Source organism: Dermacentor andersoni, chromosome 10 (assembly GCF_023375885.2).
Source record: "Dermacentor andersoni chromosome 10, qqDerAnde1_hic_scaffold, whole genome shotgun sequence".
NCBI classification, from domain to species: Eukaryota; Metazoa; Arthropoda; class Arachnida; order Ixodida; family Ixodidae; genus Dermacentor; species Dermacentor andersoni.
The window spans coordinates 17,150,670-17,177,500 of NC_092823.1; the positions used below are offsets into that span (position 1 = coordinate 17,150,670).

General features: G+C 45.2%; 1 protein-coding gene across 1 annotated transcript in view; it reads right to left on the reverse strand.

Moving 5' to 3' along the window:
* Positions 1–346: 346 nt before the first annotated feature.
* The window catches only part of LOC126519320 (cytochrome P450 4V2-like), a 138,127-nt gene continuing 111,642 nt past the window's right edge, over positions 347–26,831 (reverse strand). Inside the window, exons 9-11 of the mRNA XM_050168951.3 lie at positions 17,263–17,329; positions 6,990–7,166; positions 347–657 (exon numbers count right to left, since the gene is read on the reverse strand). Coding sequence (XP_050024908.1) covers positions 467–657; positions 6,990–7,166; positions 17,263–17,329 — 435 coding nt within the window. The 3' untranslated portion in view covers positions 347–466. The remainder of the gene's footprint in view (positions 658–6,989; positions 7,167–17,262; positions 17,330–26,831) is intronic.

Consider the following 26,831-nt stretch of genomic DNA (forward strand, 5'->3'; position numbering starts at 1 on the left):
CCACCCACTTTCATTTCCTTTATTTCATAACTTCCATCTGTTCTGTATCGGCCAGGCGGTATGATAAGATTGTACCGTGAATGACGTGTGCCTGACCGGCATGCAGCGTTATCTATAAAGGTACGCTGCTGCCTCGAATAAAGGGCTTTTTGCGTTGCTGCCACCGAAGCGTCTGTCTGCTGCTTAGAATAGAACACCATCCATTTCAGTAATTTCCACTATGCTTTTCTTGTTGGCATTGTCTTGTGCCTTTATGTGGTTGTGATTTTCGAAAACCAGGGCCTTCGGTTCCCTTTCTTCTCGTTCATATTTAATTCAAATAGCTGTGAAAATAGTTAACCACTGCTCCACACGTGAGATAATTTATTGAAAGGTATTTGAAGAAGAATGATTTTAAATGTTGTGGTTAAGCTCAAGAAAGAGAAATACACCACTTCACATAGCGTGACGGTGCACCGTAGAACTACTACGTCTTCGCCTCAGTTCCCGGGTCCGTACGGACCCTGGGCGTGAACTTCACATGCAGGCCTTGAGTGGGGCGCAATACGAGCTCGAGCGACATCTGAAGGTCTTCGTTTGGAATCTTCGACTGCACTTTAAATCGCCTCAGGATCTGAGCCAGCAGAATCTTGTCTTCTAGTTGAGCAAACTTCTGGCCTGTTGACAAACGAAAAAAAACAACAACAAGAAAATGGTTTGTACTGCTTCGTGCCCACCACTACTGTTGCGCAACTATTGAACTACAGGTCACGGATTCGTCACCAGCTGTTGCCGCCTCCACATAATCACGGCGGCAAAAGCCAAAAATAAAGCAGGTATTCCTACATTTCAGTGCTTAGTATTCATACAATGTGGATAGCTGCTTTATTCCAGAGCGCGATAATATTGAACACAACCCTCCTGTGACCGTGTGCAATGCTCATCGAATGATGTATACTCGTGCGTGACAAGCACAATATTCAGTGTGCTAGGATACAACACTGCTATTTCCAACATACCTTCTAGCGTGTCTATGTCGATTATTCTTTTTATATGCGTTCTAATGCGTGATAATGTAGCGAACAATCATGTCTGAAGTGCATTTACTCCTAGAGGGAATATGTAGCATAGTGTGGCAGTTATAGCTTCCTAGCTCACTTTCCTGGGTAAGGCTCAATACTAATCAGCACCGCGTCGTACCGAAATTTTCTGCGCGGTTTGTATGTGATATAATAATAATAATGCCTTTATTTTCCATCCCAAGGATGTAGGAGGAAGACAGAAAAAGCTAGATTTCCAGCTTGACATGCTCTCGCCTCCCTGATACAAATACATGATTTTAGGGGAGGGGGGGGGGGGGGAAGGCACACAGTACAAGCATATGAGCACAGACAAAAAGGAATATAAAAATGCCCAAACAAACCACAATTTTTACACAAATGTAAAATTCAAAAAAAAAAGACAAAGCGATGTGCATATCATGTCGCACATTTCAAACAAAAGGTCCCACCCTTTCGCGTATAACTGAAAAAAGAATGACGCAAGTCTTTTAGCTGAATGCGTCGAAGATTTAAATTGTAATTTCGGCACAGCTTTAAGAAATATGGAAGGGTGTTTCTGAGCATATGTTGTCCGTAGCCTGTTGTGAATGAATGTATGTGCCAAATATCGGTGTTTCTGGTTGCGTACGTGATATTTCTTTTCTGCAGTGATGCCAGTTGTGCAATAAACGAGACATTGTTTTTCAACTCGATAATGTATTTAGAAATTAGGCGGTATGCGTTCAGATCATGAATCGGTATTATATTGTCTTTGATAAAGAGCGGTTTCGATGAGTGGTCATATGCTACATTGTATATTATTCTGAGCATTCTTTTTTGCTGAACGAGTAGTTTTCTTAGATTGCTGAGGGATGTTTCCCCCCAGACCAAATGACAATAATTTAGATGGGAACAGAACAATAAATTGTGAAGTAGCATTTTCACTTTTATAGAAAGGAGGTGCTTATCAGTGCAAATCGATCGAATGACACGCGACACTTCAGATGATACGTAATTTGTGTGATCATCCCATGTCATTTTCTCGTTGAAAAGTACACCTAGTACTTTAAAAGAATTTACTACCTATATTTTAAAATTCTTAAGGATGATATCGTTAATATGAACATCCTAGTTTTTTGGACGGTAAATAATGGCCTTTGTTTTGGAAGTGTTAACTTTTATAACGTTATATTTTGTCCCGCTTCTAAAGCTGCCTAAGTGATCTATTTGCTTCCATGACCATGTTCGAGGCGGATGAGGCTGAAAACAATAAGCTGGTGTCATCAGCATAGATAACCATTTTTATTTCTCTGTCTATCTGTGTTATGTCGTTCACGTATATATTGAAAAGGAACGGGCACAAAATGATGCCTTCTGGCACGCCGGAAGAGAGAGCTTTAACATCGGATCGGTGAACGTTTATTTAAACGTACTGTTGTCGACTTCCGAGATAGCTGCTTAAAAATATCGATGACGTCCCTCGAAAGCCATATACTTGAAGGTTTTTTAAAAGTAACTTGTGGTTCAAGTGATCAAGAGCCTTCGAAAAATCGACATATCTTCCTAAAGCTAGACATATCTGCCTAATTCCTGTCATCAAGAGATATTAAAGTGTATTCTTTTTGTACCAATAAAGCGAGTTAGGCGCACCGGTGTTTCCGAAAACCAAATTGTGAAGGTGTCACTATATCATCCTTATTACGGAAATTATTCATCCGGGTCAAAATTACTTTCTCAAGCCCTTTTGAGAAAACAGGCAGTATTGACAAAGACCTATAGTTTACAAACTCATTCTTGTCACCTTTCTTATAAGCAACTGCTACTCTTGCCATTTACATTTGCTGTCTTAGCGTTTTCGCAGAGGACATGAACAGTTTGTCAACTTCTCCTGATATAGATCACACACCACTGGAGTAAACGAAAGTGGAAGGCAGCATAAGTTCAAATTCATCCTCTTATTCTCAAAAAGAACCCAGAGACATAAAACTAACCTTGTCGTACGCCGATGTATACCTTTCTATGACTGTGACTAACTGAACAAATGATACGACTCCAAAAGTCCCATTGAATGTGTCAGAAAATATATTTGGTGTTAATACAATTTGTGCTTCGTCGCCTTGCTGTTTTGCTGTTTAAACAATAGGAAATACAACAGATTATAAAAGACCACAGCGAACTAAAATATCCATGGTCATAAATTACCACGTACAGGTGCCGGTCATGAGACATGAGCTTCATGTCAGGGTAAGCACACATGAATTGGCTATCGACATGCTAACGACACTGTGGCAAGCAATAACGAGAAGTCAAAGCACATACTGCATGCCTAAAAATTCATGACGAATGATCACCGATGATCACCAATCACGAAAACACTTTAGCTGGAATCTCGTTCGAGGCAACTAGCCATAAAACTGAGTTATTTTCCTACAAAAAAATACAACCAATGAAAGGAAAAGTGAAGCACTGACGGTGATAGTAAATTTTAGCATCACGCATTAACTCCTCGAACTACACCCGGGTCTGACATGGCACGACTCAACACGCCAGGTGGCTGCTGCGGGGCAGAAGCAGGGCCCGGGACAGTAACACACTGGCTTGATGAGAAGCGCTGCAATGCAGGCTTTACACTTCGATAGTGTACGCGAGATAATTCCATTAGCCGGCACCGGAGTAGGTTCCTCCATTCGATTCCAACTCCCTTCCAGAGAAAGGAAACCTTTTGTAATCAGACTCCATTCAGAACGCAGCTCTATAGGTGCTCGTTCCAGCGTCGAGCGTCGGCGTTCTCCCTCGTAACCGAGTCAACGAACACAGCGAAGGACGAAAGCGAACGCGGAGCGCAGCGGGAGACGAAAGACTGCGAAGGCGAAGAGATGCCGAGGAGGAAAGTGGAGAAGGGGATGCAGCGGAACCACAAGGCGGAAAGCGGAGGGTATGGTGTGAGAACAAAAGCGTACAGCGGCGGAACACGCGCTTTCCGGCGGCGATGGCTACGCGATGGTGCCAGAGAAGCGCGCATCGTCCGTATGGAAACAAAGCCATGCATGAGCAGAGCTGCGGCGGCTGCTGTGGATCGCGCCCAAGCGTCACCCACGCGCCTCCTCTCGCGATCTGCCGATCAGCGAGGCAGTGGCGCCACACATCGCTCCGTTTGCAACGTGCCGCGCGAGCCAGATTGTCCGCGCCAGCAAATATACGACGAAATTGAAATACATATACAAATGTGCTCTAATTTTGCACTATGGAGTATCGTAATCATCGGTATGGTATTGTATGGTGAAACTTTAAAGAAGTCCTGCAGATCATGAGTCTTCACGAAGCGGGCCGCTCCCACGTGGGAACCGGAAGGCCGAGCCTTTCGGCCGCATCGTGGGCCTGCTGGACAGCCCAGAGTTGGTCAGCCAGAAGAGGGCTGCGGAGAACCGCCTCCCATCTGGCCGAGCTGTTAGCGATGATAGAGCGTGACCGGGCACACCGCCAGAGCATATGGTCTAATGTGGCTATATCTCCACAATCGTGGCAGGTAGCGTTGCTGTAAGTATTCGGATATATTTCATGTAAGAGCGACGGATTCGGATAGGTATTCGTTTGTAGTAGACGGAGCGTTAATGCTTGAGCTCTATTGAGGCGCGGATGAGGAGCAAAGTAGGCTCTACGGCTGAGATAGTAGTGTCTAGTAATCTCGTTGTAAGTGGAGGGCGTGTCCCTGTTCTCTGGGGAGTCGGCTTCCGATTGGTCGAGGCTAGCGCGGTGGGCAAGTTCACGCGCAGCCCCGTGAGCCGACTCGTTGAGGTAGGGAGGAGCACCCTTTATCTGACCCTGATGTGCCAGAAACCAATAAATGAAGTGGTGCGTGATTGCCTTGCCCCCAATAAGTCTGAGGGCCTGTTTGGAAACGGCGCCTTTTTCAAATGCTCTGACTGCAGATCTTGAATCACTATAGATGACATCCCGTGAGCTATCCAGCAGGGCTAGTGCAATAGCCATTTGTTCAGCTATTTCGGAGTCCCTCGTCCGAACCGAGGCAGCATTGGTGATTCCTTGCCGACCATCAAATCATCGGTGAATTTTTTTTATTCCCCGGAATGGTGAGAGTTCGCCCGTACTCACTCCTGGAATCACTGAGCTGGGCCATTCAGTCCTCTAAGTTCAGTAAAAGGAACGCTTCCTCGATAATCGTTTTCTACTACGGCTTGCTTGTCTCATACGAAGAAAAAATGTTTGACTTTTTCAAGGTTACAGTTAAAGTTACGTACATTGCTTTTCCACAAGAAACAACTCTTGTGGCCTCTTGTCCCTGCAGCGCGTTATTAACTGTAACCTCCATAATATATACTATTTAACTGCCATTATATCGACATTCCAGGCTCAGTTTTACCGTCGACGTCACCGTAGCCATGAGGTTCCGTATAAAGTCCCAGGGCGACAAAATCGTCGCCGCGCGCCGTATGCTGTGCGTCCGAGTGGAAGCATGCGGGGGTGAGCCGGCAATCGCGGCTCAACTTGGCGCACACAGAGCGGAGAGGAAGCACGCCGTCTTAAGTCGCGCGCATGGGCCCGGGGGGAAGGTAGGAAGCGGCGCGTTCTACTCCTTTTCAGATAGTAGACTACAGCTTGCACTTCTGATCGTTAAAGTTAGCTTCACTTTCGCAGCACACGTGTCAGGTCATTCACGACATCGATTGTTAAGGTACAAGCAAAGCTTTCCTTTTAAATGAAACCCCCATTTCTAAAATCTTTTTCACTCTCTCGAAACTACTTTTCCTCGAGCGAAGTAAAATGTAAATTATTCCTATAACGTTGTGCATGCAATGCATCCGGGTGGAGTATTCTATTTTTTTAAAATATGAGGATTTTAATGCCAGAACCACGACCTGATTATGAGGCACGGCGTAATGGGGACTCCAGACTAATTTCTACCAGCTGGGCTTCTTTAACCTGCACCCAGTGCACGATACACGGGCACTTGTGTAACGTAAGAAATTTTCCGAGTGTTCAAAATGAGAATGTTGAGAATGCGGTGCTGTTTATAATTAGCGTAGCCGATGCAATCCCCCAGAGTTAGACATTGAAATAACCCGTAGAAGATATACAATATATTGGCTAAGTCTATTTTATTCAGAATGACGAATTAACCGGTGTTGTTGCTTTTGTTTAGTCCCACCCAAAATTAACATTTAACTCTCTAGGACTATGTGGCCATTCCATTCCAACTCCATTCAGTAATCTCGGGCTTCAATTCCATACCAATTCCATACGAATTCCATATGCCCAACTGGGGCCGTTATTACATTCCGGATGTTTACATACGTGCAATGATTAGGGAATCATTCCAACTCCCGAGTAGCCACTCCGTAACTTGGCACCCAGTGAAATATAATTTACGTTAGCTTGACGGTTACTGCCTGTTCCTCTCATACACGAAGCAGTTCACCGCGAATGCTGGTACAGTATGCGTGCGCACAATGCTCATGCCAGCAACAGAAACGGTGTCCTGCCTCTACCCCCAATCCGATCGAACGGTGCGTCCACTTCGCTCAGTTGTTCTTTGCATCAAAACGCGTCTCGGGAGATACTCTAATCTTCAGCATCAGAACGGCGGATAGGCCATCGGTAACGTGGCGGCACGATAACGCCCATGGCGGGGTCAACCGCGACGCCTCGAACGTTCGTATATTAAAAAAAAATTTGGGGTTTCTACGTGGCAAAACCACTTTCTGATTATGAGGCACGCCGTAGTGGAGCACTCCGGCAATTTCGACCACCTGGGGTTCTTTAACGTGCACCTATATCTAAGTGCACGGGTGTTCTCGCATTTCGCCCCCATCGAAATGTGGCCACCGTGGCCGGGATTCGATCCTGCGACCTCCAGCTCAGCAGCCCAACACCATAGCCACTGAGCAACCACGGCGGGTTTCGTATAGTCGCTAAGGCAGTAAAATTAGAATCACAACGCTGAACGCATACCTATGCAGTTGCGAGAACCGCTGGCAAACGGGATGTACAAGAACGGGTGACGTTCCTTATCGGCCTCCAAGAACCTCTCCGGTACAAAGGCGTTTGGTTGAGGAAAGAAGCGAGGATGTCGGTGCATGAAGTAGATGAGAACGAGAGAGACGCTTCCTTTCGGAATGGTGTACTTTTCTGAAACAGAAAATGAAGCAGTATATCAGCATAATAGAAAATAACACATATCGCGTACATAAATTCCCATTCTTCATTGGTTAGTAATAACAAGGGAGCCAGAGCACTCGTCACATATGCGTCGTCGTCGTCATCATCATCATCATCATAAGACTGGTTACGCCCGCTGCAGGGCAAAGGCCTCTCCCATACTTCTCAATCTACCCCGGTCATGTACTAATTGTGGTTATGTTGTCCGTGCAAACTTCTTAATCACATCCGCCTGCCTAACTTCCTGCCGCCCCCTGCTACGCTTCCCTTCCCTTGGAATCCAGTCCGTAACTCTTAATGACCATCGGTTGTCTTCCCTCAGCTTTACATGTCCTGCCCATGCCAATTTCTTTTTCTTGATTTTAACTAAGATGCCATTAACTCGCGTTTGTTCCCTCGCCCAATCTGCTCTTTTCTTATACCTTAACGTTACACCTGTCATTCTTCTTTCCATAGCTCGCTGCGTCGTTTCCAATTTAAGTAGAACACTTTTCGGAAGCCTCGAGGTTTCTGCCCCATACGTGAGTACTGGTAAGTCACAGCTCTTGTACACTTTTCTCTTTAGGGATAATGGCAACCTACTGTGCATGACCTGAGAATGCCTGCAAAACGCACCCCAGCCCATTCTTATTCTTCCGATTACTTCAGTCTCATGATCCGGATCTGTGGTCAATACCTATCCTAAGTAGATGTATTCCTATACCACTTCCAGTGCCTCGCTACCTATCGTAAACTGCTGTTTTCTTCCGAGACTGTTAAACATTATTTTAGTTTTCTGAAGATTAATTTTTAGACCCCGCTTCCTCTTTGCCTCTCCAGGTCAGTGAGCATGCATTGCCGTCGGTACCCTGAGTTACTAAGCAAGGCAATATCATCAGCGAATCGCAAGTTACTAAAGTATTCTCCATTACCTCTTATCCCCAATTCTTCCCAATCCAGGTATCTGAATACCGCCTGTAAACACGCTGTGAATGGCATTAGACAGATCGTATCTCCCTGCCTCACGCCTTTCTTTATTGGGATTTTGTTGCTTTCTTTTTGCCGGACTACGGTGGCTGTGGAGCCGCTATAGATATCTTTCAGTATTTTTACATACGGCTTGTCTACACCTTGATTCCGTAATGCCTCCAAGACTGCTGAGGTTTCAATGAATCAAACGCTTTCTCGTAATCAATGAAAGCTATATATAACGGTCAGTTATATTCCGCACATTTCTCTATCACCTGATTGATACTGTGAATATGGTATATTGTGCAAGAGCCTTTACGGAATCCTGCCTGGTACTTTGGTTGACAGAAGTCTAAGGTGTTCCTCATTCTATTTGCGATTACCTTAGTAAATACTTCGTAGGCAACGGACAGTAACCTCATCGCTCTATAGCATTTCAAGTCTTTGGCGTCCCCTTTCTTATGGATTAGGATTATGTTAGCGTTCTTCCAAGATTCTGGCACGCTCGAAGTCAGGAGCCATGACGCATACACGGTGGCCAGTTTTTCTAGAACAATAAGCCCACCATCGTTCAACAAATCTGCGGTTACCTTATTCTTCCCAGCTGCCTGCCCACTTTGCATAGCTCCCAAGGCTTTCTTTACTTCTTCCGGCGTTACTTGTGGGAGTTGCGATTCCTCTAGACTATTCTCTCTTCCATTATCGTCGTGTGTGCCACTGGTACTGTATAAATCCCTATAGAGTTCCTCAACCACTTGAACTATCTCATCCATATTAGTAATGATATTGCCGGCTTTGTCTCATAACGCATACATCTGATTCTTGCCTATTCCTAGTTTCTTCTTCACTACTTTAAGGCTTCTTCCGTTTCTGAGAGCATGTTCAATTCTATCCATATTATACTTCCTTATGTCAGCTGTCTTACACTTGTTGATTAACTTGGAAAGTTTTGCCAGTTCTATTCTAGCTGTAGGGTTAGAGGCTTTCATACATTGGTGTTTCTTAATCAGATCTTTCGTCTCCTGCGATGGCTTACCGGCATTCTGTCTAACCGAGTTACCACCGACTTCTATTGCACACTCCTTATGATGGCCATAAGATTGTCGTTCATGTCTTCAACACTAAGGTCATCTTTCTGAGTTAAAGCCGAATACCTGTTCTGTAGCTTGATCTGGAATTCCTCTATTTTCCCTCTTACCGCTAACTCATTGATCTGCTACTTATGTACCCATTTCTGCCGTTGGCTCCTCAAGTCTAGGCTAATTCGAGTTCTTACCGTGCTATGGTCACTGTAGCGCACCTTGCCGAGCACGTCGACATATTGTATGATGCCCAGGGTTAGAGCTGATAATAAAGTCTATCTCATTTCTAGTCTCGCCATTCGGGCTTCTTCACATCCACTTTCGGCTATCCCGTTTGCGGAAGAAGGTATTCATTATCCGCATATTATTCTGTTCTGCAAACTCTACTAATAATTCTCCCCTGTTATTCCTAGAGCCTATGCCATATTCCTCCACTGACTTGTCTACAGCCTCGTTCTTGCCTACCCTGGCATTGAAGTCGCCCATCAGTATAGTGTATTTTATATGCGTATTGCCACGCCAACTCGTTTATCTTTACGGGTTAGCACTTTTAACGTGTAAGAAATGGTATCGGTCAGCGCAGGACACGTCTACATGTATCGGAAGTTTCTAGAATGTCATCGATGCTTCTATCCGCTGTCTGTTGTCGCGGAACCTTGCGTAATCTAATTGCGTGCATGCGCGACGCGAATGGCGTAGAACTTTGTGGAAGGCACGCGGGTCCCAGCGGTTACTGTGTAACATTCGACGACTGATCTATAAAAGCCGACGCGCTTGACTCGCCGATCAGATTTTCGACGATTGACGACGTCGAGCATTGAGTATAGCCTGTTTTTCTGGGCACAGGTTCGCCCAATAAATTTAGTTTTTCCATTCACAGTTTTCTTGCTGTGTCCTCAACCGTCACTACTACGTTACAATATATATATATATATATATATTGTTACGTCCGATCTTAGTTGAAATCAAGAAAAAGAAATGGGCATGGGCAGGACATGTAATGAGGAGGGAAGATAACCGATGGTCATTAAGGGTTACGGACTGGATTCCGAGGGAAGGGAAGCGTAGCAGGGGGCGACAGAAAGTTAGGTGGGCAGATGAGATAAGGAAGTTTGGAGGGTCAACATGGCCACAATTAGTACATGACCGGGGTAGTTGGAGAAGTATGGGAGAGGCCTTTGCCCTGCAGTGGGCGTAATCAGGCTGATGATGATGATGATGATGATGACAAGAGTCCTCGAGTTCTTGGGCAGCTCCGGTCATACTCGTCAAAAAGAAAGACGGTAACTGGAGATTTTGCGTCGATTATCGAAGATTAAACGCCGTGACTAAGAAGGATGTCTACCCGCTGCCCCGGATTGATGATGCAATTGATTGCCTTCATGCGGCCTCTTATTTTTCTTCAGTGGACCTGCCCTCAGGATATTGGCAAATCCCGGTACACCCGGCAGACAAGGAGAAAACAGCCTTCATAACCCCGGATGGATTATTCGAATTCAATGTGACGCCATTTGGTTTGTGCAACGCTCCAGCAACCTTTGAAAGGTTCATGGACACTATTCTGCGTGGGTTAAAATAGAACATCTGTATGTGCTATCTTGACGACGTTGTTAAATTCGGGCGCACATTCAATGAGCACAATACGCGCCTGAATATTGTCCTCGACTACATCAAAAACGCCGGCCTGGTTCTGAACTCCAAGAAATGTAACTTTGGTGACCGTCAAACCCTTGTGCTATGTCATCTTGTTGACAAAGACGGTATCCGGCCTGATCCCCTCAAGACGGCAACTGTTGAGGCATTCAGTGCACCGCAGTCCGTGAAGCAACTACGTAGTTTTCTGGGTCCTTGCTCTTACTTTCGCCGATTTATTCCTGGTTTTGCTGACGTCGCTTACTCTCTGACAAATCCGCTACATAAAGACGCACGGTTTGAGTGGACACCCGAGTGCGAGTCTGCATTTCGTCAGCTGAAGTTCCTGCTGACCTCCCGACCTATCCTTCGCCACTTCAATCCTACTGCGCCGACAGAAATCCACACAGATGCTAGTGGCGTCGGTCTGGATGCCGTCTTAGTCCAACGTTATGACGACCGTCAGCACGTGATTGCTTATGCAAGCCGCTCATTAAGCAAACCTGAACGAAATTACACGGTGACAGAGCAAGAATGCCTCGCTGTTCTCTATGCAGTTCAGCGATTTCACTCGTACTTGTACGGACGCCCATTCCTAGTCGTCATAGACCACCATTCCCTGTGCTGGCTCGTGAACCTTCGGGACCCGTGTGGTCGCCTTGCGCGCTGGGCTTTGAGGTTGCAGGAATATAACTTCACTGTTGCCTACAAGAGTGGCCGAAAACACGCTGCCGCAGACTGCCTTTCCCGTATGCCGCTTACCACGACGGATTGCGACGCAGACGATTTTGATCATCTCGTCGCTTCTGTGACATCCGCTTTTCCAGATATCGATGCGTTCAAAGCAGAACAACGGACAGACACCAAATTGGAGCCACCCTTCACTTCTGCCCATTCAAGTGCAACAAGCAGCTACTGTCTACGTGACGGGCTCCTGCACAAAAGGAACTACTCGAGCACGGGTGCACGCTTCCTTCTAGTGGTGCCGGAGCGTCTCCGGCCAGCAATCCTTCAGGCTATGCACGATCGCCTTACCTCCGGTCACTTAGGCACTGTGCGCACCCTTTATCGCATTCAAGAACGCTTTTACTGGCCCCGGATGCGACATTCGGTTGATTTGCATGTCGCCAGCCGCATACAGTGCCAACGTCGGAAACGCCCAACCACTGCCCCATCTGGTCTCCTTCAACCTGTGCCGCCACCCAGCTCACCCTTTCGGCAAGTTGGAATTGATCTGTTAGGCCCTTTTCCAAAGTCACCTAAGGGGAACCGCTGGACAATTGTCTGCGCCGACTATTTCACGCGCTATTGCGAGACGGTGGCTATACCATCAGCCACCGCCACCGAAGTATCGCTCTTCTTACTTCACGCTATTATTCTGCGACATCGACCGCCTGGCGCTATCATAAGCGACTGGGGACGTCAATTCACGACGGATATCGTGGAAGAGCTTGTGCGTTTATGTAACTCGCACCTCAGGCACTCGATGCCGTATCATCCGCAAACGAACGGCCTCACTGAGCGCACTAATCGAACAATCACAAATATGTTTTCCATGTATGTTGCGTCCGATCACAAGAATTGGGATGAAGTTCTACCGTTTATTACTTACGCCTACAAGACCGCCAAGGACGAGACAACCGGCTACAGCCCCTTCTTCCTTCTATATGCCCGGCCGCCCCGGTATACGCTCGACACTGTCCTCCCTTTTTACCACCACGACAATCCTACGGTCGCCGATACGCTATGCCTCGCTGAAGAGGCTCGGAGGCTTGCGCGACTGCGGACTTTGGCATCACAAGAAAACTCCAAAGCCCGCTACGACGCACGACATCGGCCTGTTACATATCACCCTGGTGATCTCGTTTGGCTTTGGACTCCTACAAGGAAGCGCGGTTTGTGCCAAAAGCTGCTGGCAAACTACAATGGACCGTATATTGTCATCGACAAAGTCAGCGCAGTTAACTATACTCTCGCGCGCCTCACGAACACTGGTAGACGTTCTGCTAGGACACAAGTCGCGCATGTCGCACGGCTGAAATCATGCACACCACGACAAGCTAGCTGACTCGCCCAGTGGGCTTTGTGTGCTAGGAGAGGTATATGTTACGTCCAAGCGCGTAAAAGGGACGCGGGGATCAAAAAGAGAAGAGGAGAACGAAGACTGTGCAGTGGCCATTCCTGTTGTTCGTAGCCTGCCGTTCCTGCTCTCGCACGCCTAAATAAACCCCTTTTCCCCGTGCTTGTAACAATATGTTCATATTGTTACGTAGGAAGACGCAGACGAAAATCCATATGCAAGTATATTTACAAAGAAATAAGCCGCACTTGGCCAAGAGGCAACAGCCTGCGCTAGCCTCTAATTGTCGTCGTCGTCTTCACACTGCTCGCCTCTTGTCATCGCAAGTACTGTTCCGTAGCACTACCCCCGGCGGCAAAAGCGCACTCCCGGAGCGACTAAAAGCCGGACTCGGAAGCAGTGCAGTAGGCCATGAGCCTGCTGACGACATCACTAGATGCCAGAGTAGACGACGAGGTTGAACTGACAGGAGCAATTTCGTACGTCATAGGCATCACCTGGCGCAGCACGCGGTAGGGCCCTGTGTATCGCGAAAGGAGCTTCTCTGAAAGTCCGACGTAACGAGAAGGCAACCACAGGAGCGCGAGCGCACCAGGCGAAAACTGTACGTCACAGTGGCGGGCGTTGCACTGACGTTGTACTGCCCGTTGTACTGAATAATACAACAAATGACTGTGAACAATACATTTCTTCTTCCTGCGCGCAATCTATTTTCTTGACTCCATGTAGTGAATTAAAAACAGTTACATACCTGAAATCGTTAAATAAAAATACTGCCGCTGGATATGATTACATTAGGGCTGACCCAATTAAACATGTTGCTGAATTACTATGTGGCCCACTTCAGCACATCTGCAATCAAGCTTTCACCACGGGTACTTTTCCTGAAGGCATGAAGATAGCCAGAGTAGTAGTCATTCACAAAGGTGGGTCTCATAATGACTTTAACTACCGGCCTATATCTGTGCTACCTTTATTTTCCAAAGTGTTAGAATATACACTAAAATCACGATTAATGAAGTTTGTTGGCGACTACCAAATGCTTTCCGAGCAGCAATTTGGCTTCCATGAAAAGAAATCAACCGAAATGGCGCTCTTAGATATTAAAGAAAAATTAGTTAATAATATTGATAATAAGCAATACATTCTTGGTTTATTCCTAAACTTTAAAAAGGCGTTCGAGCATCCCATTTTGTTTCGCAACCTCCCACACTACGGTGTTAGAGCTTTGGTATTAAATCTGATACGCATTTATCTATCCAACAGGGTGCAATTTACTAGCCTAAATGGTTACCGTTCCCCATTACAGCCGATAAAATATGGCGTACCGCAAGGCTCTATCCTTGGACCATTATTCTTTATTCTTTATATAAATGATCTTGTGAACATACCGCGAACTCTTGACATAGTTCTCTATGCAGACGACACAAGTATTTTTTTTTACAGGTAAACACTTATATGAACTTGAAAAGGCAGCTAATACATGGTTAACTAATCTATCAAACTGGTTGCATTGTAATCAACTTGAACTAAATGTACAAAAAACTAAGTATATCATTTTCAAAAGCCGTAATAAGCCTGATGACTATAGTACCTGTATTAGATTTAAAAATTGTGCTATCGAACGGGTTTCTACTTATAAGTTTCTAGGTGTCGTCTTTGAAGAAAACTTAAGCTGGACACCACATGTAAACAAGAGACATGCAAATACGTGCAGGTCAATTTCTATATTGTATAATACCAGAACCTTGGTGCCAAAATGGTTAAAACTACAGCTATACTATGCCCTTGTTCATTCACATATACACTATTGTCTGGGGTACAACTACTAAGACAAATTTAGATAGGTTAATAATCCTACAAAAAAAGAGCAGTGCGTTGCATAGAAAACCTTCAACGTGGTGACCACACTGCACCATACTTTTCCAAGCTAAACATACTCACAATAGATCATCTATTTCAACTAAGGCTTGCTATGTATACACAGGGAAATTCTGCATGACCCAAATACCCTGTCCACACTTTTGACATCCGACAACTCACAATATCACATTAGGTATAAGAGACTTAGAAGACCTATGTTTAGAACCAAATATGTTACTCAGACACTCGCCTACTCAATAATAACCCAGAAATCGCTAGTATGATTCAGGAATGCAGATCTGCTTATAGTCTAAAGAAAAAAGGTTAGGAATTATCTTATGCTAAGTTCCTAAGTCGTTTTTTCGCTTACATTTTTTCTCCTATTTGCTATATAATGTTTTGTAACACACATACTTATTATTTGCTTGTTTAAATATTTGTATGTTCTGGCGCATTACTGATGATATATTATGTGTAAAGTGTAACAATCTTACTTCTTTGTATACTTGATTGCGTGCCGCATACATTTTGTTTTTTCTTGTTTCTACATTGTTCCACTATATTTTCATGATGTTCCACTCCCTGAGCAACGTACGGGTAGGGGGGCCTTGGTCAGGCAGTTGCATCTGCCTTTAGCCCCTACGTCCCAGACAATGTGTTGTCTAAATAAAGCATTCATTCATTCATTAATGGCAATTAGAATATCGGCTATCCCTGTTTGTTCTCTGATCCGCGCTGCTCTCTTCGTGTTTCTTAACGTTACACCTAACATTCTTCGTTCCATCGCGCTTCTTGCGGTCCTTAAGGGCACATTCACACCGGCGACTTGAGGAGGTCGCGCGACCATTTGCGACTCGCGATCAAAAAGCGACCGAAGGCGACTGATGCTCACACCGGCAAGCCCGGCTGAGCGCGACCCGCAAGTCGCAATCCCGGAGATTATCGTTCTCAGCGAGAACTCTCGGAATCTACGCGGAATTTGAACGCGACGCCGGAGGAGGCCGGATGTAGACACACGAAAGATCACTTCCGGTGCGCCGCTGATTGGTTTATCAGTTTTGCGACCACGGTCGCGCGACTGAAAAATCGCGCAGAGAGCGACTGGCCCAAAATGGTCGCTTTTCAAGAAAGGCGACCGTTTGCGACCATTTGCGACTGGTCGCTTTGCGACCAACTTGGTCGCGCGACCACTGTCAGTCGCCGGTGTGAATGTGCCCTAACTTGTTCTCGAGCTTCTTTTCACTCTCCAATTTTATGCCCGATATGCGAGCACCGGTAGAAGGCACTGATTGTACATCTTTTTTTTATTATGATAATGGTAAGCTTCTAGTCAGGACCTTACAATTTATGCCGAATGCGCTCCAACCCATTTTTATTCTTGTCTAAATTTCCTTCACAAGGTCAGCGTCCCCTGTGAGTAATTGACCTCGGTAAACGTACTCCTTCACAGACTCTAGAGGCTGACTGGTGATCCTTAACTTTTGTTCTCTTGCCCGATTATTGATAATTATCTTTGTCTTCTGCATATTAACATTCAAACCTACTCTTCCATTCTCTCTGTTAAGGTCCCCACCCAAGTGTTATAACTCGTCTCCAGTGTTGCTGAACAGAACAATGTCATCTGCAAATCAAAGGTTGCTGAGATACTGGCCGTTGATCCTTCTAAGCCTTCCCAGTTTAATAGCTTGAATACTTCTTCCAAGCACGCAGTGAATGCCACTGGAGAGTTTGTATCTCCTTGTCTGACCCTTTTCTCTGTAGGTGTCTTCCTACTTTTCTAGTGGAGAATTAAGGTAGCTATGGAATCTCTGTAGGTACTTACCAATATATTTACGTAAGCGTTCTGTAACTCTTGATAACGTAATGCCTCTATGATTGCTAGTATCTCCACTGACTCAAATGCTTTTTCGTAATCATTGAAAGCCATGAATAAAGCCTGATTGTACTCTGTGAATATCACGATAATCTCGTCGCCCTGGAAATTGTTTTCACGGCGTTACTGTAATGAAATCTTTTTTTTTACACAAATCAATGTAAAACCTATGATGTACCTCCTTTGCCGCCGATAGAGGTCGTCGAGTGAAGTGTAAAGCAAGTAAAATGCAATCCTGTGCACGGCATCTGCAAATGCATAAATAATCTCCCTCTTTGTGTCCCTGTCCGTTTTTCCTTACTCGGTTACAGAGACGCAAAGCCCACTTTACGCGTGGTCGAGGGGTAGTTTTCCTCAACGTGTCATGCTAAAGTTTCGAGAATGACTGCAGAAGCGCTACTCATGCAACCTTTTTATCCTGTGACGTATTTGCGATTTAAGCCGATGCGATTTAAACCTGGAGCGTCTACAACAAGAACTGTCAACGTATATATGGTTTTTTTTGTGTGGAATAGTATTATTGGTTAATATTATTTCAAAAAGCTATCATTGCTTAATAATGTAGGTTGAACAATTTAATCACCATACCGATGGAGATGTCTTCTCCCAGCTCTCTCGCAATGAGTGGAATAGGAGGATAAAGTCGAAGGGCCTCCTGCAAGAGAAAATTGCATCAATGTTATGAGTATCCACAATTATAGCGTTTAATCACAGCTCCATTAAAGAAAAGAGAAGCTCGTGTAAATCCAACACACATTTCGTAATCTACGTGAAGCGCAGCTTTCGTGGCTTCAAATGAAATGCTTTAAATGTTCCCCACTTCGTCCCCGCCTTTTTTGGCGTAAAGCGAATTGGCGCATGTGCTCTCGCACAGCGCATGCCCCAACTCTGTGCGAGTTATACTGCCTCGTATATTTTTATTTATTTGTATTTCTTTTGAGTGCACCACCCAATTCAATGCCAGTTCCCTTTTGTTGGTATGCGTCATAGCATGGAAATCACCGTCTTCATCAAAAAGCGTCGATCATCTCAAACAGGTAGTTGTCGTTGGCAAGTATACGCTCCATCGTGGCTTAATGGAAGAAAGACGAAGCAGATGCACCGAACGGTCATGCTTTTGGATGCTTTCCGCAGTAATCGAGTTACCAGTTCTTAGCCGAGGTAATCCTCATTCCAGTAATGCTTATCGCGGCGTACTTCCGCGTCTTCATACTGATAAACTGTTCACAGACTCGACATTTGTCGTCATGCCTTCTACGCCGACCCAGTGTTCAAGCTGTCTAATAGCTTAGGCCACTGGGCATGTGCTTGCAATCGTGCTACCTTCGTGGTTGTTGAACCGCTGCCATTCAGACTTTGTCACCACACTTTTGTCACGCCGTCGTTCCATTGTCGTCACCACTCTAGCTTCGGGCTCTCTTCATACCGTCGACATGACAGCATACCGGCGTCATGACAGGTTTCGTGTCGGATAATCATCCTACTGCCATCGCTGTACACTCGTCATATTCGCATTGTCTTCGCCTTTGTACCGCCTTTGTCGTTGCATCGGCGTCTTTCCTCGTTTGTGATTGCATTCTCGTCATTGCGTCGGCTCCATACAGTCACCGACATGCCGCCAACCTCAGGGTCGACCAGGAAAAGCGAGAGTCAAAGCAAAGTGGAATGATACCGGGGTATGTCGCATGTAGCAGAAGGAACACAAGTCTCAGAATGATTTGCAGAAGGGTTGAAATCCGGGCTAGTTGGTGCATGGTTGAACGAAAAAAAAAACAGTAAAAAAACACAAAGGACAAGAGGAGAGGTTCACTCAGAATGACCACTACAGATGGCAAATAAACGCCAATTCAGGAATACGGCGTATCGCTGCACTGCTCGAATGCTGATCGCATTACAGTCTTCGTGAGATGAGCTCCACAGGAAATTTTATTAATTATGTTCTGTATTACCACTACTGTAATGGCCATTTCGGGGGCCAACAGTGTCATTAAATAGACAGAATGTAGCAATAAAAATGAATGCGAACCTACGAAATGGTTAACTTATTATTGCCCACTGCAGCTACCTCAAATCTATCATTTGCCATTTAAATCACCCTTCGAAAGATTCCTTTTGTAACAGTATTCACTAGTACTAGTTTGTACTATACATTTCTCTTTTTCTGCATTGATTGATTTCTATATTCTCCTAATTATTTGAATATGTGATTTTGTTTTCGTGTTGCTTAGGCTCCTCACGCTTATTCTGAAAATAAATTTTTAGGCTGCTTGTTCAACTTTTCTCGCAATTGGTTTTCAAGGTCAGTGCGTAATCTCCAATTTTCGAGCCCCTTTTCTGCATACTTCCCTGCGTATTTCGCTTCTGTATGCTCATACTACAAATAAATATTCAGTTGTAATATTTGTGTCGTGCGCCTGTATTGCAAAACTTTAGATAGATAGATAGATAGATAGATAGATAGATAGATAGATAGATAGATAGATAGATAGACAGACAGACAGACAGACAGACAGACAGACACAGACAGACAGACAGACAGACAGACAGATAGATAGATAGATAGATAGATAGATAGATAGATAGATAGATAGATAGATAGATAGATAGATAGATAGATAGATCTCTCTTGTCTGCCTTGCGGTTTTCTGATAGAATGAACCACTGGGTATGCGCTCGTCGTCTTGGTCGTTGCAGCGTCGTCATTCAAGCTTCGTCATCCGTCTGTCGTCATGCCGTCGTCTTCACTCCATTGTCCTCAGGCAGTGGTCATGCATTCACTGTCATACGGTCGACGTGATGGCATCGTGGTCGTTCGATTGTCATTCCTCTACCGTTACCATTCGATTTTCGTCATGCCGCCTTCGTCACAGCGCCCTCGTCACGTTATCGTCACCATACATGCAGTGTCCTTATACAGTCGTCATCCCGTTATTGTCGTCATACGTTCGCCGTCATCCCATTATCCATCATTGTCGTTGCGTCGCCGTCATTCCTTCTTGGCATTTGCATCATCTTCAAACAGTTGTCTTCATGTCCATGTTCATGACCGACCTTGGTAAGCGAGTGTCATAACAAAGTGCGCCGATACCGCAGGCAGTACATGTCGCATGTAGCCGAAGCAACTGAAATCACGAGATGATCACTACAGATTCTAAATAAATGCGTTTCCAGCCACACGGATTGTCGCTGGATTACTTGAAGGCTAATCGCACTACCGCTGAAAGTCATCGTTATATTGGTTATGAAGGAATGTTTTCGCTTTTAATGTGTCACACATTTCCTCCCCATTTGCACATGTCTTACCCTTTACCTCAGTATCTCTTATCAGGCCAGACGGATGCTTTTCCGGCTGACTTCTCCTTTATTTTCATTAAAAGCTCTCTCTCACACAAACGAGCAACCTGAAAACCACTTTGCATAAAGACGGGCTCTACACGAACGAAGCCGACCAAGTGTTGCAAAGACTCGTTTATGCACGTTGTCGTTAGTTTTGTAGACTTATAATAATTTTCTGCTAAACGAGGGAGACAAGCTGGTTTTAATGAAAAGCTGGAAATATTTGCATGACTGACTGCGTAGCATGATACGCCAGGTGTTCAGTGAGAAATATTATATAAGCAAGTACCACGAACCCACAAACGGCCTACACCTAGTAGGACATCCACATGTACACTAAAACCATTCACAATGTTTTATTAAGACATGCAGCTTTCAAGAATACTGGAAAAACTATTGCGCTCAAAGCCCATGCTGTGCATTTCCATGGGTCGAGTATGTTCCGAAATGAGGTTTTTTAGCGCACGAAAAGGGCAAGACAGAGGCAGGACGCGGACACAGCGCTAAGTCAGCGCTATATCCGCGTCTTGCCTCTGTCTCTCGTCCCTTTTCGTGCGCTAAAAAACCTCAGTTATGGAATACCAACACGCCCACGCTCTTTCAAGTTATATTCCGAAACTCGAGCCGTGCTGCAACTGCTGCGCGGTCTTGAGAGACTTCTCGTCTTCCGGGTAATGACTGCAGCCACATAAAACGTATTCCCTGTTCTTGGAAACATTGTACACGCAGCAAGTCGGCAAGAACAATAATTTGCTTTTGAAGGGTGCACGTAGGCTACACTGAGCCGGATAAGGTGAAGGCATGCTTGTCCTTGCTTACTAACGTGTCCCTGCAAGTGAAAGTCACCCTAAGAATCAATTTCATAACGTAAGCTTACGTTGCATGGTACAGATCACCGTGAGCGCCACGTGACTGCAGACTCACTGTAAACTTGCCGCGCCTTTCTTCAAAAGCGATGTGTGCATCGACGCTGTCAAACTTTGTTGCGCAGCCCCACGGCAACACTGGCAGCAAGAATGTTGCCAGTCACAGCAGGTAGGCAACTACATCAGCGCTGCACTGCACGTGATGCAATTCTCAAACTTTTGTACCAAGGTGGCCGATGTACAAGTTGTTGCCACAATATGAGCAAGCTTAGCTCTGTTTTTAGCTTTGCTTTCTGTATTGAAATTCGCAAAAGAACTTAACTCTTATAGGTGAACTTGGGGGTATGAGATACATATCAAGATATGTCTAATGCGAAGAACACAGGTTTGTTTATTTGATCTTTATCTTTAGGGTCTCAAATACCTAAAAAAGACAACCAGAGCTAGCTAATCGAAAATAAATGAAAGTTCTAGATATTTTATTAGCTATAATGCCTAAATTCAGTTAAACGCCTACATTTTTATTATTCTGCATTTAAATTAGGATGGTACTTCACTACGCTTCTTCATACGTTTTGTTTATTTGCATCCGGTCTCTGAAAGGCCACCATCAAGTCGAAACGCTCAATATTCCAACCATTACTACGGGAAAACATACAAGGCTGTCTTGGTCAAGATAGCAGGAGATTTGCATATACACTTGCGAAAGTCAAAGAACGGATATTAGTCAGGCCTGAACACCGCTACTAATTACTAAATATCGTGAGCGTCTCTGGAAAAAGATCGCAGAGACACTTAAGAGTGCTTACGTGTGGGAATGCGATAGCATTCTAGTCTCTTTGGTGAAATGTATTTGCGCATTCCAGCTCTCGCCTGCCTTCAAAGTGCGCCTCGGTAAGGCCAAGTCAAAACACGCAAAGCGTCTCAACACAGCATTTTCCTTGTGTGCGCGTCCTTTGTGTTTCGCTAGTGCCCCTTTTCGCGCTTCTATCTTTTTCGCCCTTTCGAATCTCTAAAATTCTTCGAACAACATTCAGGCCTAAATGGAAAGTCCGCCTCCGAACGTCACTAGAATTTACCTTTCTCTCTAGAATCCAGCAAATTTCAGTAAAATCGCTCCAGGAGTTATCTGAAAAAAGCGTTTCGGCGTTTTGCATCTATTTGAATAGGCCGCGCCGGAGTTGGGACCGAGTTAGAACTTCCTCTGAACGGCTTCGCTATATATATATATATATAAAGAAATAAAGAAAATAAATGCCTCAGCCGTCAATACCAACCCCTCAGATTTCGTCACGATGGCAGCGTCACCATCGGCACGGCTCCGTGAGCAGCTACCAAGCTGTTCACTTTTGTTATCTTCCTTTCCTCGGCGGCAGCGCATTGTCTTTACGCCAGCGACGCGCTATATCTGCACGATCATTGTGTCGTGCATCGCTTCTGCGACCAAGCAAGCATTCGGCGGCTCACAATTTATTTGTCTATGGGCACACGTTCGCTGCTATATTGAAAATAAGAACTTAAACTGCTTGCCTTCGAAACTGCATGAATAAACATCGAAAGCGGGATGGCCACAAGGAGCATGCTCACGGGGCCATAGTATTGATGACAGCATCACAAAAGGCTAGGTACAGTCAGGTTGACTTTACAGGTTTGCAAGGGGTGACTGACGGGCTAGTTGTTTCATTATCACAGAAAGAACAGTGCTTCAAGTTGGGAGCGCACTTTGTGTGTGGATCCTCCTGCGCGTCCCGTGTTGAAGTGCTGTTCTTTCTGTGACTTATGTTCTTTTTCTGCGTCAGATACGCCTTCTAAGAGCGTTTACTTAGGAAATTTGGTTCGCATGGCTCTTACAGAAGCATGTTCAATCAAAATTTTTTCACTCGGCTGCATAATCTCGAGGACGGGCTCCAAACTGCTCATTTTCTTTAGTGACGTAAGATCAGTTACTGCAAATTTAATTAACGTAGCATTGTTACTTATCCACACAACTTCTCAGCTTACTCCGCATCCAGAGGTTACCAATCTGAACACTCGAATGATAAAATGATGTCACCAATGCTTGTATTGGTTTAATAGTTTTCTTTGGCGCAGTTAAAAGCAGCCGGCACATTGGTGGTGCTGTAGGCTTCTTATAAAGTAAGTGTGAAAGCCTGGACGGGATTTCTTGGCACAAATCAACTTCATGACCTTAAGCGCATGTGCACTTCTGCCTTTACAACCGATTCTCCTACATTATACAAGGAACACCTCAGCGCTACGGTACATCACACAAGGTGTGCGAAAACATTGTGCGCGCTCCCGATTAGATTTCTGAACGTTGGTGGCATCAGGCTAGGTTTCCTGGCTTCATAATGCTTTCCCCCAGCTGCCTGGTGGAAAGCATTGTGTACATTTTCAGTACTTTGTAACATATGGATCAGCGTGGACATGTACGTTAGAACGAAAAGTACTGACGTATTAGGATGAGAGTATCGCTGTATGTATTTTGGCTGTCTAGTGTTACGATTTAAGGAGAAAATACCGTGTTTATGTGACAATAAAGGCTGACATGAAATATGAGCTCCGACACAGTACCCGTGGTGGAACTGGCCCCTGGACTACAGGGCTACATTGAACCACGAAATCCTGGTTTCATAAATACCACTAATTGGAAAGTGTTTAGCTCTTGAGTTTTCTGTATGTCGGCGTCGCTGTGCAGTCTTGGGACCCTTTTTACCACGAGCACTATGTTTCAGCTAATATTGAAAGGAACTGTATTCTTTCTTTTTCGGGGGAGGTGGGGGGGGGGGGGGGGGGGCTGTCTTTAGCGTCTAACCACTGTTCCAAAGTTATCGGTTAGCTCAAGATGCAGCTGCATGTTTTTCTAATATTCAGTATGTTATCACGGATTCAATAGCGGAAGAGCGTCATATTATCAGATTGCGCGCGTGAAGCGAATACTGGCGTACATTCTCCATCTCATTTGAGGACCCGAGATTGCGCTGCAATGTACGGGCATTCCAATCTGATGAACCGATGCCTTGATCCGTATACGTCAGATTTAGAGGACGCACTACTAAGCGAGCAGCCATCGTTGTGCTTTGAGTGTTTTCCAGCGCAAGTTCACCTTATAGTTACATTCGTGACTCACTCTTTTCGAAGTGTTCTGTTCTTCACATCACTACAACGTGAGAGTATAGACGTGCTCCATCTTCATTGAGTGAATGCTGGGAAACGGACTAGGACTCTTGCGTAGGCGTTTACACATTTACCGCAACAATTTATTTTTCATAACTTACTTTTTTAATTTAGGAGGCTGTAAAAGACAGCAACCTTATATTAACATGAGGCCTTAATAACACAGAAAACTTAAATGATTATTCGTCGGCTTTCACCTCATGGTAAGGAATTTCAATAAAGATATCCTTATGATAATTCAAAGCCTATCCGCTTGACAACTTTCATCTGAGTTCCCCTTTGCAAGCAGATGCCGACTTGCGGGTGGTTCGGATCGGGGGCCCTTGACATATGTACAACCGTCAAAGAAATAGTTATTCGGAATGTTTCAGTTCAGGAAGGCGCGTTACCCTCCTGTCTTTCATTCCCGTTCGCAAACACGCACAAGACGAAAGTGCTGCGTGAAGAGCGTTGTTAGCCCAAACGAACGAGCTACCGTAACTCATCTCGCCTATATCGCTGTCATTTAGGTTTACATAAGAAATATATATTTTAAATCGACGCCTCACGAGTCCGAAAAGAGCTGCCCGCGACCAGCACCAGCTAGGTTTCTTTCATTTTGTACTTTGTTCCAGCGGCTAATAGTAGCTCACGAAGCAGAGCGCTAAGTGTGGAAGTGGCAGAGAAGGCGTTCTATACTGTCTCGTCGCCCACTGAAAATTGCACGCCGCGCTGCTGGACATTCCTAGAAAATTGTATATGTGACGCCCAGCCATTTGCAACACAGCAACATTGTTTTGCGATGGGAGAGTCCAGGTGAGAAAGAGGGTTGTTATGATGAAGACGTGCTATTTTCTACAGCAACTTAAGAATGAATGAATGAATGAATGAATGCCTTCATTTATTGAGAAAAAGGAGGAGCAAGCATCAATTGAAGCACGTCTCAGCACATAGGACAAGAAGCGGGGGACAAAGAGAGGAAAAGCAGGAGTCCGGGTGACAGGTGAAGCCGCAGTTTAGGGTCGAGAGAATATAAGCGAGAGTTGGTGAAACCGCATGAAGTCCAATGTATATGTGTGATGTGGCGGGTAATTGATTCGAGTCACCGCCCAGCAACCTTCCTCTACGGTAGTATAAGCACCCGCCGTTCTTGGTAATAAACGTTTACTGAAAACCAATGCTGGCAGTTACTTATTCATCAGCCATACCTCGCCGCGTATTCCTTAGTTGCAGGTTCTGTGGATTACGACTGCGCTGTCGCGACAAGTTACGACCATACGGTGACGCTTGTGGTTGCGGTTGCCATACTCGTGACTCTTATCATTGCGGGAACGCTATAAACATGGGTTTCAAATAAAGACGGGGACAGAGGGAGAGAACACAAGAACAGCACGGGCGGTAACTTTCAGCTGTTTTATTCACAGCAGCCCGTGGGCATATATAGGCAAATAGAACATGCGCAGATCGCAGCAAACAAGAATACACATCAGCTTAGCGTGGCAACCAATTATCAAAAAAATCTATTTCCGATTGAAACAACCTAATGGAAGTATCGCTAACACAGTCTTGGCCTTTCTTTTTTATGTGATAAGCCTCCATCAGTTCAGGAGCAGTCTGGTCATGGCTTCTCCCCAGAATCTTTATCTCCTCAAAAAGAGGTGCACAGCGACAGGCATTGCACTGCGCAGGCAAGTGCGCCAATTCATCTTTCGTTAACTTTTGTTCGTGTTCCCTGGCTCGATCATTCAGGCACCGTCCAGTCTGCCCTATGTAGGACTTGCCACACGCCAGGGGGATTTCGTACACAACTCCTACATTGCATTTTGCATACGGCTTGGTGTGGTTCTTGCCACAAACTTGCCTTCCTTTAGTATCACGGGAGGTGCGGGGGCAGAGCCGCGCCAGCTTAAAAGGGGCTGAAAAGACAAGGGGGACTCCAAACCTGCCTGCCACCTTCCTTAGGTTGTGAGCGACCCTGTGAATATACGGCACCACTTCAGGTCTTACGGCCATAGTAGTCGTCCTCACCCTTGCTTTGCCCCTAGATCCTTTACCTTCTGCAGGAGGGTTTCCACCACTGGCGTTACCATCGAGTCAGGGAACCCTGCCGTCTTAAGACGGGAGATCTGATTGTCAAAGGCAAGCTGCATCTTGTGCAGACACGATTTGCGGAGAGCCGATTCTAAGCAGAGCATCGCTACTCCTCGTTTAACAATCTTTGACTGGGAGGAATCATATGGCACCAAGCCCTTTTGTGCCCGAGGGAAGTACTGCCAGCACTCGTGGCTATTAGCAAAGCAAATGCGTAGGTCTAAAAAACGCAGGGAATTGTCGAGTGGAAGTTCGTGAGTAAAAGAAAGCCCTTTACCAAGTTGTTTAAAAACGGCTAAAATGCTGTCACAAGAAGTTAAACTGCCTTGCCCGTTAAAAACAATTAAAAAGTCATCCATATACCTAAAAACTTTAAAATGTTTAAAAACGCCCCCCCCCCCCCCCCCAAACGCCTGATCAAGCGCTTTGTCAATGGTAGCTAACAAAATTTTACACGAAAGGGCGCAATGCACGAGCCGATGCAGATTCCATGTTTCTGCAGATAGAAGTGTTCGTCATAACTGATAAAAGTGTTATTAAGATAGGTTTCTAAAAGAGGTAAAAAATCTTCCACCGAAATACCAACTGCGTTCTGGAAGGGAATGGTGCCGTTTTCTTCAATACACATCCTCACAGCAACAAACAAATCTTTATGAGGAACGGAGTAGAAAATATCTACATTAACCGAAAAAGCCGGACCTACGTCCT